The sequence below is a fragment of the Psittacula echo genome (assembly GCF_963264785.1).
Source record: "Psittacula echo genome assembly, chromosome: 2".
Lineage (NCBI taxonomy): Eukaryota > Metazoa > Chordata > Aves > Psittaciformes > Psittacidae > Psittacula > Psittacula echo.
Genome location: NC_137737.1, coordinates 113830907 through 113844467, shown reverse-complemented (window position 1 = coordinate 113844467; position 13561 = coordinate 113830907). Strand labels below are relative to the sequence as shown.

Below are 13561 nucleotides of genomic sequence, written 5' to 3'. Positions count from 1 at the left end.
AAAAAAACAGAGGGAGGAATAAAAACTGAAGGGCTGTGGGAGGTAACCTGCTAAGCAGTAACAGCTGAGCGAAACTTTGCCGATAAGCCAGCACCGGGGTGCCGTGCAGAGGCATCCCGCAGCCCCCGGCCTGGGCACCGCCGCCCCCCCGCAGCTTCTCGTTGCACCGGCCGGCCCTTACCGAGCGCGGCGGGGAAGGGGCAATCCCTCTCTCCTTCCTTCCTTCCCTCCCCAGGAAGTTCTCTCCTTGCCCCCCAAACAATTGCTTCACACCAAGTTGGTGGGTTGGAATTTGGAATTTATTCCCCAGAGCTGGCCCTCAGGGAAGCCAGCAGGGACACTACTACTAGCGGGCAGCACCGATCCCCAGCGCTCGCCGTGCTGTTCCCTTCCCATTGGCCGTGCGGCCGGCAGGGAGCGACGGGAGGCGGAGGGGGAGCTGCCAACAGCAGGCAGGCACCGTGCGAGCGCGTACACTAGGCGCACGGCAGACAGAGGCTGCTGGGGTATTGTTATCATTGTGCTTCAGCGGAGGGTTTTGCCTGCAGGGGGAGGGGTGGAGGGAGGAGAAGAAAGAGGGAGAGAGAAAGTGCGGGGCGAGCATGCAGCAGGGCTGGGGCCGGCGCAGCGGCGGTGCTGGCGTGCCCGGGCTGAGGCGCTGAGAGGAGCAGCCTGCCCGAGCTCGCTGGGGGGCACCGGCGGGAGGAGCGAGGCGGGCACTGATTCACGCGTGGGGAAGGCAGACAGCTGAGGGGAGCCGCCGCACCGGCCTCACAGCAGAAGCAGCGACTACTTCTTTCTTATCTCCCAGCCTTTTGTTCACCCATCCTCCTCCTCTTCCCTGCCCACTCTCTGCACCGCGGAGGGGGCTCGGCAGAGAGAAAAGCAGCCTGACCCAGGGCCGAGTTTCACCCATCCTCCGCCCCTCGCTCTCTCCGTCTGTCTCTTCCCCCGCTGCATCGCTGCCCATGAGCTAGAGCAGCAGCCGGCTCCGGCAGGCGGGGCACACGCCGTCCGCAGCTCCCGGCAGCTGCCGCTGTCCGACCCTCCCCGCTGCTCCCCTCGCCCCGCTCCGCGGGCTCTAGCCGCGCTCCGGAACTGCTGGGGGCCGCCCTGCCGCCGCCCCTCCTCGTCTCCATGTGCCGGGTAACGGGAACGCCGCCGCGGATCTTGCCGCCGCTGGCGCTGATGCTGCTGGCGGCCCTACAGCAGGTAAGCACCGCCGGCGGGGAGCGGGGCCGGGTTGCGTCTCTTTGTTCCCCTGCGGGCACCGATGCCCGGGGAAGGCGGGAAAGCCGGGGGGAGAGGGGGTGTAGAAGAGGGCTCCGCCGCCGAGGTGGAGATCTCGGGGAGGGGGTCCGGGAGGGCGGCAGCTTTCCCGACCCCTGCAGCCGGGGTGGCTTGTGACCGCTCGCTCGGAGCCACCTGCTCGGGGACAGCCCCGGCGCGGGAGCCGCGCTCGGGGCCGACTGAAGAAGACAGGGGGTCCCCGGGCCGGGAGGGGTGGCGGCGGCGGCGCCGCTGCTGAGGGAACGCGGATTTCCCCCTCGCTCCCGGGAGAGCAGGTGCCGGAGAACGAGAGGAAAGGCGGGGGGGGCTGTCCGGTAGCCGCTCCGCCGGCGAGAGGATGGGACCTCGGCCCCGCAGTGAGCGCGGGGAACAAAGTAACGGAGCAGGGGGACGGGGCGGACATCCCTCCTCCCGGCGTGGAGAGGGATCCCGGAGGTGCTGGGCAGAAGCAGCAGCCGCCGCGCCCCTCCTGACGCGGCCGGGGCCCTGCGTGCCGCGCCGCGCCTGCTCCCGTGCCCGCTAATCCTTTCCCAGGAAGAATTTAATCAGCCTCCGCCTGGGCACTGGGCTTCCCCACCCCCTCTCGTTAACGGGAATTTCCACTGGGACGGGCTCGGGCTCCGAAGTGTTTAATTTATTATTATCAAAGTCCTGCTGCTGCCTCCCCCCGGCGGGCTCCCCGCCTGCTCCGAGCGGAGGGGGTCCCGGGCACGCAGTCTCGGGACGCGGGGGCAGCATTGGGCACCGGCTCCCGAGGTGCCCCGGTCTGGCTGGGAAAAAGGGGGGTGTCTCTCTCAGTGCAGAAAGTAGGGGTCTGCCGGCCAGTGCCGCTGCGAGGGGCCGCTGGGCAGAGATGGCACTGACGGGACCCTGCTGCGGGGAGGATGGGGAGACGACAAAATGGATCCCGGTTGGGGCAGCGAGGGCAGTGCCTGCCGGGTGATGGTTGGGCTGGTCTCCTCTCGAGCGGCGCGGGGTGTCCGGAGCGAGCTCGGAGCCGAGGGAACCCCCAGCAGAGGCCTGGGATAGGTGGGCAAGGTGGCAGTGAGTTCCCCTCCCGCTTTGTGCTCGCTGAGCTCGTATCTAGCGCGGCGCCGGGGGTGGAGAAGGCGGTAAGTCTGAGGGACAGATGGCGCAGATCATCGCCTCTTAATGGTATTTACGGTTGGGGCATTTCTGGAGGGCCGGGGGAGCGGGTTGAGGCGAGGCCGGCGGCGGGGACGGGTCGCTGGGGAGGCCCCGGCGACCTCCCGCAGGAGTGACTGGCGCAGGGCAGGGGGAGGTGGCGGGCGGCAGCCACTGTCCATGGTGCAGCCACCCGCTCCGCCTCGGCGGGGGCAGAGGAGTCCCCTCGTCCTCCCGTCGCCTCTTCCGCCGCTTCTGTCACCCTCCGTCTGCTCACGGGGTCCCCGGTCGATCGAGCCCTCCTTCCCCGCAATGTCTGAGCCGCTCTTAGGGCATGATGACTTGCACCAGGCGAGCGAGGTGCTGAAGCGCTGCTCCACGGCAGCCGCGGATTTTTCCTTGAGTCTTAGGCGGACACGGGGCTGGCTGGCGTGACACGGAGTGTCGGGTTGGGCATGAGCGAATTCATGTGAAAGCGGCCACCCTCCTGCTCAGAAACTTGCGGTGTGCCACTTACAGGCTGCTGTTGTTTTGGGGATGCGTTTGGGGTGGGTTTGGGTTTTGTTTTTTCTTTTTTTTTTTTTTTTCCCTGTTTTTTGTACTGGTTAATTTTCACTTGGGTTTGTTCCCCCCCCTTTTTCCCCTCTTTTCTAAATGCTCGTGTATCAGCAGATCTATATGTGAAGCTTTTCTTTCTCTCCCCCACCCCCCCAAGTCCTTATGTTGTTTATTGTATGTCCTTCGAGTTCTGTTTAGTCTTCTGATCTCAATAAATCTTTAAAGCACAAATTCTTCAGTAAGCTTTTTTTCTTTGTTTCCCCCCCCCCCCCCCCCCCCCCCTGCAGGTTTAAAATTGAAGCACAAGCTATGAATTAAGGACAGGAACTAGCCATATTGCTTTTATGTATCACTCTGTGTCACTGGCACGTTACGGTTGGGGAATCCAATTTCCCCCTTGTTTGGGTATCCATTAAATCAGGTTAGGGTTGATTTTTAATAGTGTGTAACAAAATTGGAACTTGGGTATGAAATCAGATTTATGGACCTGCATCTGTACAACACTTTCATTTTGCCTTTCCCTTCCCTTCCTCCCCCCCCCCCCCCCCCCCCCCCCGCCCCTTCCCCTTCTTTCATGCGTACTGCAAAGAACCTTCACAAGCTGGGTGCAGTGCTAACTTTTCTTTTTCCCGGTCGTCATACCTACTGCTTTTGGCTTGTAAGAGGTTGTCTGTATCGAGTTCTTTTGAAATGTTGAACCTTTCTGCTTAGTTTTCCTTCTCTGCAACTTCATAAAGGAGCTATCTACCTTTATTTTCTGGAGTTGCTGATCACTTCGTTATTCACCAGTGATGTAGGAAAGCTGTCATGGAATTACTTGGAAGATCGTAACTGGAAGCAGGTTTTAAGGCAGATCTGTAGGAGCTGTTTAGGTACAGGAAATAGGGCTTTAGATTTTTGCCAATATGTAACCTGCGTGAGACTTTAAGCGAATGAAAACTGCACTTTGTTTTGCTGGTTAACAAATCGGTGTGAGTCTAGAAGTATGTGAAAAAACCTGACAGAAGAGAGGATGAAAGGAGCCAGGCTTGCTTCTCTGGCCAAAACAATAGTTGCAGTTTTTGGAACTGGGATGACAACAGGGTTAAAGAAGGAATGGCAAAGCTACAGGAATGAAACTGCTGTTAGTTAGAAACGAACTGAAAAGAGGAATAGAAATGAAGTGCTCAAAAAGGAAGTAAATCTATTTTTTTTTTTTTTTTAATGTGTAAGGTGATTGGAACACTCTGTGGGTGTTGTCCATTTTTAAGTCAGAAACAAGTAAGCAGTAAAGCAGTTTTGGAGCCTTTCATGCCTAGGTGACTGGTTTGAATTTGAATTACGATGACAGAGGATGTAAGTTATTATCCTCTGCAGGCAGTTTTGTTCTTATTCCAGGTCTTAGCGAATCTATCCAGGTGATAAAGCTACTACCCTAAATGACACTCATGTTAAGCTGCCTCTGCTCAGAATCCAGCAGTGGCATTTCCTGCCAGCTGCCCCCTCTAGTAATCACTCCCAGAGGTAGTCGCTGGCAGAATTGGGGTGAAGCATATAAATGCGGTTTTGTGCAGAAGTGGCAGTGAGATCTCCTGTTGTGGGTGTGACTTCTGTCTCATACACCTGTGTCTTAAGACTATTACTAAAAAAAAAAAATTAGTCTATTTTAAGTAATACAGTAAATACATGATTGTGTAAGCACAAAAAATGAGATTCAGAGTGTCTCTTTTTTAGCAAGTTGGACTCCAACATCAACTCCTTTCAGTGAATTTAATGCATTTTATAACACATTGTATAAGCCCCAGAACAGGACAGTTACGTGAGTGCCTCAGCCTTCTTGGATATAGATCTTTATATCCTGGTTTTGCTTTGTCTTCAAAGAATCTATCTGAAAAGTTAAATGTGGCGGGATATTGCAGCAGAGATCCCTCTAATCCTTGTCTGGCTGGTCTAAGTGATACTGATACCACTGATGCATTCTCAAGATTCAGATAATTGCAGAACGAAAGGAAAAAAACTAGAAATATCTCTTTAGTTAGTAGAGTGGGCATTTTATTTAAATATTTGTTATGAAAATACTTTATTTTTTAACTGCTTTTTACACCTATTTTAGGACAGATAAGGTCAAAAATGAATTTTTGAAAATTAAATCATCGATTGACAAAACAGGAGATAATTTTGTGTATTAAACAAGTTCTGATTATCTGAGCAGATACTGTAGCAAGCCCAGAAATGTATATATTGCTTATATAACAAGGTATATGTTCTCATGTATTTCCAATTTACATATTTTTAATAAACACTGTGTTTTCTAGAAAGCTGCCTGCTGTGCTCTGTCTTTGTGCATAGTACTGCTTCCTAGGTATGCAGCTTAATGTTCTAGAAAGATTAATGTATAGTTTTTATGATACCAGTTTTTAAAGTATTGCCTCAAATGATTGTTTTTTTAAACTACATCTAGTCAAGAGTGCATAATTCAAAACCCTCCCATCTATTAGTTTTCTTTTTGCTCCCCAAAATTGGAGGAGCTCCCAGAAACATCACTGTCCTGTCATGTTCCGTCTCGATTTAGTTTCAGTGACGCTTGTATGTCAATAATTTTTATTTATTAGTTTTTTAAAAATAACTGAACACTGTAATGCATAAGACAATTTAATTGTGATGGAAGTGCATGTATATATTTAAAAATAGCTTGAGGAAGCTGTGAGTAAAGTTGTTTTTACTCAACACAGACAGTCTTGTGTAAGGGGCTTTTTGTCATGTGGGAAGGAACAGGAATTGTTGAATAGCTTTTCTTGCCTGAGCAAGAGGATCATTTATCAGTTAAACTCTGTCTGTCTCTCACTGTTTTTGAAAATGCTTTTTAGGTTAACCAAAAAAGAAAAAAAAAAAAAAAAGTTTAGAAAACTTGCAGTAGTTTCAGTAGTTCACCAGTGCTCCCATTAGGATGAGAATTTAATTTATTTCAAACAATGTACACGTACAAAACATGAGTGTGTTCCCCAAAGGCTATGCAACCTGTAATGTTCCGTGGCATTTTTAGTTTAAATTACTTTTTATTATAAAGCACAGCAGGAGCCTGTAGTGTCTTTACTGAATAGATTGTGTGCTTCCACTAACGCAGTGGCACTAGTTGTGCATAAGATGCAGTGAGATGTATCAGGAGTGGAGAGTGATGAAAGCAGAAGGAATATGTAACATCTTCTGCAGTAGCAATGGTAATTAGAACAGCACTTCTCATCTATCATCAAGCTGAGACTAGCTGGTTGGCCTAGCATACGTAGGCGTGAGTCTTGATAGGAGAAAAGGTGTTGTATTTTACTGCAGGATGAGTTTAGGGAGGATTTGTGTTTTGCTAAAGTATGTTTGTAGTTTGTAAGTGATCTGAGGTGGACCTTTTTCACTTGGGTGTTAGACTGTGCTGCCGTTCACCTTGAGAGGTATATCTCTCTGCATGATTCATCATTTGATTTGATACTGCAGTTCTCACTGAAAGACCATGGGAGTACTGTCTGAATAAAGAGGGAAAAATACGATATCTGTTTTTAAATGGCTTATGAAGACAGATGTGGGATCAGCAGCTTCCAAGATGGAAGGTATATCACTGCTAAATCTTATCAACATGTCACTTAAGCTATTTGGCTTTAGTCAGTATTTGTGTATTTAATTAAATACAGTGTTTCCAAAAGGCGCATTTATCCTCTAGGCACTCCTTGACATATTTAAAATATATATTTTTACCAACAGAGTCCTCTAGGGACTCCTCCATTCCTTATAATTAGCATATAATTATCACTCAGAAGCTGAAGACATAGTTAAAATTTTGTGATCCCCCAAGAGTTCTTCCAGATAGGCCTTGCGAGGCCTTGGAAAATGCAGCATCCTCCTGTACACAACAGTTTTCCTGGGCAGAGATGTTCAATGAGCGGGTGAAGTTGAAGGCTGTAGGTGTGGGTGCCCCATCCCTAGAAGTTTGCAAGGCCAGGTTGGATGGGGCTTGAAGCAACCAGGTCTAGTGGAAGGTGTCCCTGCCTATGGCACAGGGGTTCAAAGTGGATGATCTTCAAGGTTCCTTCCAACCTAAACCACTCTATCATTCTATTATCAAATCAGAGAGGTCATTTCCTCTCTTAGAGAAATGAGAATGTATCATCAAACCTAAGGATGATTTGTTTGGGTTGGTTTTGGTGTTTTTGTTTTTTTAATATTAAAAAATGTGACTTGCAGAAATTCCATTTGGTTTTGTTACTGCAGTTGAAATCTTAAGATGTCCTTCTCTGATGAGAGCTGTGGCTTGTCTGAAGAGCCATGTGTCTTGGGAGATGCAGCAATCCCTGTTCTTCTGATTGGGGGAAGAGAATAGTCCAACCTGGGCTATGGCTTTGTGCTACATGGAGTATGCAAAATAAGTGTCAACATGTTTAATAAAGCAAATGAATGTTGTCTGTCAGTTGGGGTTAAGAGAAGAGGGTACGAATATGATTTGTGAAACTCTCATCTAAAAAGCTGTGGTGATGGACCAGTGGTGGTTCAAGGCCACTCATTTTAAACTGGGTGGTACCATGAAAATTGCAGATCCTGTTATATGGGGAGAGTGAGAGCTTTAAGTGTTGGCTTAAGAAGCTGGATTTTCTGATATAAAATATCCTGGTTCATGAAGTAGAGCACTAATTAGAAGTGAAGATGGCACAGCAAAAGCACTTTCTAGTGTAACTGAATGACCTCCGGGAGGATGTAGCCTGGTACCCAGTTTGGAAGCTTTTGACTTCCAGAATTATTTGAATGAAAGACATTTTTCTTTTTCTGCAGTTGCAACCTATGGTTGAAAACAAATTGTACTTGACTGCATTTGCTGGAGTACTGAGTACCATGAGAGTATGAACTGTTGCAGCTCTTTGCAGCAAGTCAGATTAAGAAAGAATTGCTGAATGTTTTCAAGTTTAGCAGCTAAAGCATTTTGGAGATGTCTGTTATCCTGCAGAGTATTTTTTTTGTAAGCCTTATGGTAGTAAGTAGATACCCATGATAAAAGAAGACCTGCCTTATACAGCGTATCCCACTATGTTGGATGATGTATGTGTACAAAACTAAAAATAAAATGTTCCCTGGGATACCCAAGTTGTAAATGAGTATTGGGTAACATCTTGGCCTTTAAATTAATGAGGAAACACCCAGTCTTTAAACACAGTCACTAATGTTTTTGTGATCTGTTCTTAAGTTGAATGTTACTGTCATAGTTGCAAATTAATGTTGGTTATTAAGTAGGGAGATCTCAAATACCCCGGCTGGCTCTGTCATACATATAATTATGTCAGATGTTGTTTTGAGCTTAGCACAATAATGCCCTGTGAATTGGTTGGACTTGGCAACCAGCAGCTGTACTATGTCCAATTATAACTGTATAGTACGACATTTTCTCTCATGCATACCCCTCTATTTCTCATTTTACTACCTAGGTTTATTTTCCTGTAGGAATAAGCTACAATGAGTGTAAAAGGAAGCAGTCTTTCAGAAACAACTTTCGTTGCATTTTATACAATCAGTATTAAGAAATCTAATGTTGAAGTACCTGCAGATACAGACAGTGGAAGAGCAGAAACTTTGTGTTATTTCAGATTAATAGCTGCTAGTGAACTCCAGTGGTGTACAGTATATGCAGAGAGAAAAAGATCAGCCCTATTTGAAAGCTTGTCTTCAGGAGCCCAATTCTGCAAATTCAGAATGCGTGTTATGATAAAAAATTGCTTCTGCAGTCGTGTGGTGAGCTTGCATTTTTAAACAGATGTTTCTTTACAGAACCATATTCTAAATATGGCTACTTTTTAGAGAGTATGTAAGTTGGGAAGAGGTATTAGTCTAGAACTGTCAACACTAGTGAAGCAATCCTGTCTGGTTTTATTCTTGTTTTAATTTATGATCTTTTCACATGTGTGAGGCTCATATTGTTGGAAGATGCTTACTAGTGGTGTTTCGAAAAAGATGTAACCATGAATCCCTTAGAATTGTGGAGTTGAGATTTTCAATAGGTCATTGGTTGGTTTTTCAAATTAAAGCTGGAATACAACCTTAAAATTAAACCACAAGTTTCTAGATACTCAGATATCTAGATAAGAAATTAAAGTAACTGAGGAGCAGGGTATGAAAACTACAGGCTTAACTGCCATAAGTGTATCAAAAAAGGGCCAATTCTTCTAATTGATTGAATAACAACTTTGACAGAGGACTTGTAATTTACATTGTGTTGCTTCGTAATTGCAGTTTGCATATTGTGTTTAAGTTGAGATCCACAGTACTGAGTTTATATGCATGGTATGACATCACGTTTGACTTGATGTTAGGTCTTCAGCTATGGAGATAGTAATGCTGGTAACTCATTTTGCAGTTAAAAATGTCTGAATAATCCATAAAGGATGAGGAAAGCAGAACAGTTTTTCGGTAGTAACCCTATTTTGCTTTAGCAAAGTCATTGGTACTTGAGAGGAGAATGTTCCAAGTGCTGAGCTTGTTCAACACTTTGCAACTCCATTGAGTATGTTTTATATGGGTACAAGCTGAAGTAATTGCTTTCCATCTTAAAAGGGAAGGTATTTTTAAGTGGTGGCCTTGTGTAGATGAACATACGACTAATATTATCTTAGGTTTGAAATAGTCTTGTACCAATCACACAAAATCCTGTAAATTACAGTAATGTTCCCCATAATCTTCACTGGCTTTCCTATTTTTCCCCAGATAAGGAGATAAAAATGTTTCAGCATCCTTTTCTGCTTTTAGTTATAATGGTTTAAGTCTTGCAGTACTCCTCGGCTGAACTTGATATGACCCAGTGTGTCTGAAGCTACAGCTTCTACTTAATTCAAAATGCTTAACATAGGGCTATTAGGAATTGCTGAAAATTTGAATTCTTCTTTTCCTTGTGTTTTTATTCTCAAACAATCTTTACAAAGGGTTGTTTTTGGAGAGCAGAGTACAGTCTTTTGTTTCCGGATAAAATTGATGGCTGCAAGTGAAAGAATAAAGAAGGCTCTCTATTCATGTCCCCCAGCCTTTGTTTCAGTAGGCATTGTTTCAGTTTATAAGAGCTGTTTAGTACATATAGATTGCTAGAAAGGCTGAAAGATTCCCAGGCGTATCAGTGCAGACTTGTTAAAAATCCAGCTATCTGCTCAGCTGCCCACCCAGGACCTTTTTGTTTCAAGGATACCATGAAAAGCTTTTTTTTGTTGGTTTTTTTTGTTTTTTCTGCGTCACGTTTGCTTTGAGGTCACCTTTTGTACAGCAGTTTAAATGAGTCTTACTGGTTTTCTTTCTAATTACGGAAACCTTACTAAACCTGTGACTTGAGTTCTAAAGCTGAGGAAACTGGCAGTTGGAATCGTAATTATTTTTGATTTGCCATCTTTTTATCTTAAAAACTCAACAAGTGGACGGTTGGGGCTTAGCTACGAATCCAAGTTCCAAGTAATGGAGTCCCATGGTGCTTAAACTGTTACTTTATGTTTGCTTTCTCTTTAGGATCCCCATATAAATATTTTAAAGTACATAAGTAATTGCACAAAAGTGAGATACTGGTGTAGTATTTAAGTCACAGTTAAATCCATACCACAGTTTAAGTTAACCTAACATTTGATAGTTACAAGTTCTCTTGCCTGCTGCTTACCTGGGGATAGTGAATTAACTTGAGAATTAGGTAGTAAATTTTTTTGATAGTGTCCATGTTGAGCTGCTTAGTTAGGACCATGTTGGTGCAATGCAGTGTGCTATGAATGCCTCCTTGTATTAGTGATAAAGTTACTCTAATAGGGGTTGGCATGCTGAGCTTGGCCATGTGTGTCAGTTGATAGATTACACTTCTGCTGCCTGATCCCTCTTCCCTGAGGGAGCCCTTCTGGTTTGACATGCCTCCTGTCCCACCTCTGTTCTAATGTTCTCTTTCCCTGAGGTTACTCTACGGTAAACGTGCGTCCTCATCTCTTCTTTCTCCATCCCTTTTTTTTTTCTTTTTCTGGTAGTGTTTCTTTGCCAAGTGTACGCAGACGTGCTTACGTGGCCTTCGAGTGGGTCTACTTGATGGAAGCCCATCTGGGAAAGTAAAAAGGAAAATCTTAATTTAGGTCTTGATCAGATTTAGGTATGACATAGCAGCATAGCTGCTCGTGCTGTCAAAGACCATATACTACATCTGGGTATGCACATGGATAGGCCTTTACTTGTCATGTAGGCGTGTTTGAGATGCTGCGAAGGCTCTCACAATTTCTCAGATATATCTCAGCCCAGGCTCGCGTGGGAGCTGGCCTCTCGGCCTTGTGCAGCATGAAAGGGGTTTTGCCATGTGCGGTCAGTTAGCCACATGTAAGGTGGGCTGTTGTGTGGTGCTAAAGTGAGACAAAAGCAATTCACTGCAAAGAAGTCTTAGTCCTTTGCCACAGAAAATTGGATGATTTCTTTTTATATTTTTTTTTCCAACTAGGTGACAAACTGACCTGGAAAAGAGCTTCTCTATCAGAATTATCTTCTGAACATGGAACATTACAGAACAAACAAGTTTCCAAATGCTGTATTGTATTTCTCAATAGAAAGGCATTTATGAAACTCTTTGAAAAAGTGATTTGAGGGGAAACTTTCTTAACAAGTGAGAGAACAAAGTTTCAGTGGCTCTGTTCTTCCCTTGTTGTGCAAATTTAATAATGAGCTGGTCTCCTTTTAACTTAATGTCTCTTTGAAATAGAAGGAGATTGCATTGGAAATATTTGGCTTTAGATGGTATCCATTTGAATGCTAGTGCAAATACAAGTTCTGTTAAGTTACTGCAAGTGTAGCATTTTATCTTAGTTTACTTGTGCTGGTGCAGCCTCACATAGAAAAACTCTAAATAAAGTGTTTTAAATCAGTGGTTGAATTTTTCCTCTCAAGTAATCTGACTATGAAAAAGTTGGCGGTGGGTTTTTGTGCAACATTTATTTCCAGAGAAAAGACTGTTTGTGTTCCCCCTATGATTCGCCTTCAGCCTCGATGTCTGGTTTTGTGGAAATGTTCAGTTGTCAGAAGAATCAAGATTGTGTATTATTTAGATCTTACCAGACAAGTGGGATTTGTTCCTTCCATTCCACTTATCAGAAAGATTAACCCTTTACCCCCGCAGTCCTAATTGCAGTCATTCAGAAACAAAGATGCCGCTTGTACAAGGCAGCAGCAAAATGGAGTATGTGCCAACTGGAATGTTTCTCTGGTGAATGAGGGTTGCGAGTATTACATAAATTTCATCTTGCATTTCAGGCACCGATAAAAGCAACCTGTGAAGATATGTCATGCAAGACTGGATTTCCTGAAGATGTTCACAGTGCAGTGGTGTCAAGAAGTGTACATGGAGGACAGCCTCTTCTCAATGGTATGATTAGAAAACATGCTTTGATATTGGTTTTTTTTTTTTTCTTTTTAATTTTTCTTTAGTTTTCTCTAGTTGTAACCCTAAATCGCTCTGGAGCACATTTTCAGCTTTAAATAGGCAACAACCTCTTGCAGGAAAGAACATCAGCTGCTCTATGATTATTTTTTGATTGCTGTCATAGGACTTGGAAAATCTGTTGGCATTAGTGGTAGCACATGCACCTCTGTTGACTGTAATCTGAAAATACTGAGTGTTACGAACCTTCCCATGATTGTCCACTAACTCTCAGCCCAGCATTCACACTGCTGTTTCTTCTTCCCACTGACAATGCATATGTCATCAGTCTAAACTTAGAGCCCATATATAAATGATGAAGATATAAAGAAAATCTCTGTTCTGCTTTACGTCTCCCATAGAAGTACTGCACTTACACCTAGTCCTAGTGCTCATATTAATGCAGAGATAGCTCTCTAACTGCTTTTTCCTGGCAACCCGAGGAGAAACACCTGTGGAAAGTAAGACACAGGACAGGCAGCAACATTAGAGAGTGGATGCCTGTGAGCCCTCGGTTGGTGACCTCAGCACTGGCCTCTGCAAAGAACCATGCCAGTAGAGGCAGAGCAGCACACTGCTCTCTCACCCTGGCACCTACCTGCATCTGAATGGCACAGTGCCCAGGATGAGGATGAGCCGCTCCCAAGCTCAGGGTGTGCTTGGCAAGTGCAAACCCTTGCCGTCATCAGGGATGCACTGCAGTTGGATCATCTGCCTGCAGGTTGTCCAGGTTGGGAATTCAGTCTGTTGCTTTTTTGTGTCTCTATTTCTTTTTCAGAGTACATGCTCTGAATCTTTCCTGCGTTTCCCAACCAGTGAAGTTGCAGTACACAAGTTTGTAGAAATAGAACATTTAAAAAAAAATTTGCATTAATTTGGCTGTTTTCTGAGCTGCTACCATAGTATATTTTTTTAATCTAATTTGGAAATTGTGGATCTAAGAACATTAGTTTTAGATGGTTTCAAATACATTTTAAATAAGTACTAATTTAATTTAATTTGTTGTTTCTTTCACATATAAATATGGTTACACAGATCAAGACATTTAAATGAAAAAATTCTAATGAGTCTGCAAAACAAATGAAGTAAAAGCTGTAGTCTTGATTTTACATGCTGTATGTAGCAGTTTCTCCTTAATTATATTTTACAGACTTATTTTGTGCTTTTTTA

General features: G+C 45.0%; 1 protein-coding gene across 1 annotated transcript in view; it reads left to right on the top strand.

Annotated features, from left to right (window-relative positions):
- Window positions 1–1137: 1137 nt before the first annotated feature.
- Window positions 1138–13561, top strand: part of CDH2 (cadherin 2) — a gene marked incomplete at both ends in the record, with an annotated part of 117556 nt that continues 105132 nt past the window's right edge. Inside the window, 2 exons of the mRNA XM_080611755.1 lie at window positions 1138–1212; window positions 12226–12337. Coding sequence (XP_080467881.1) covers window positions 1138–1212; window positions 12226–12337 — 187 coding nt within the window. The remainder of the gene's footprint in view (window positions 1213–12225; window positions 12338–13561) is intronic.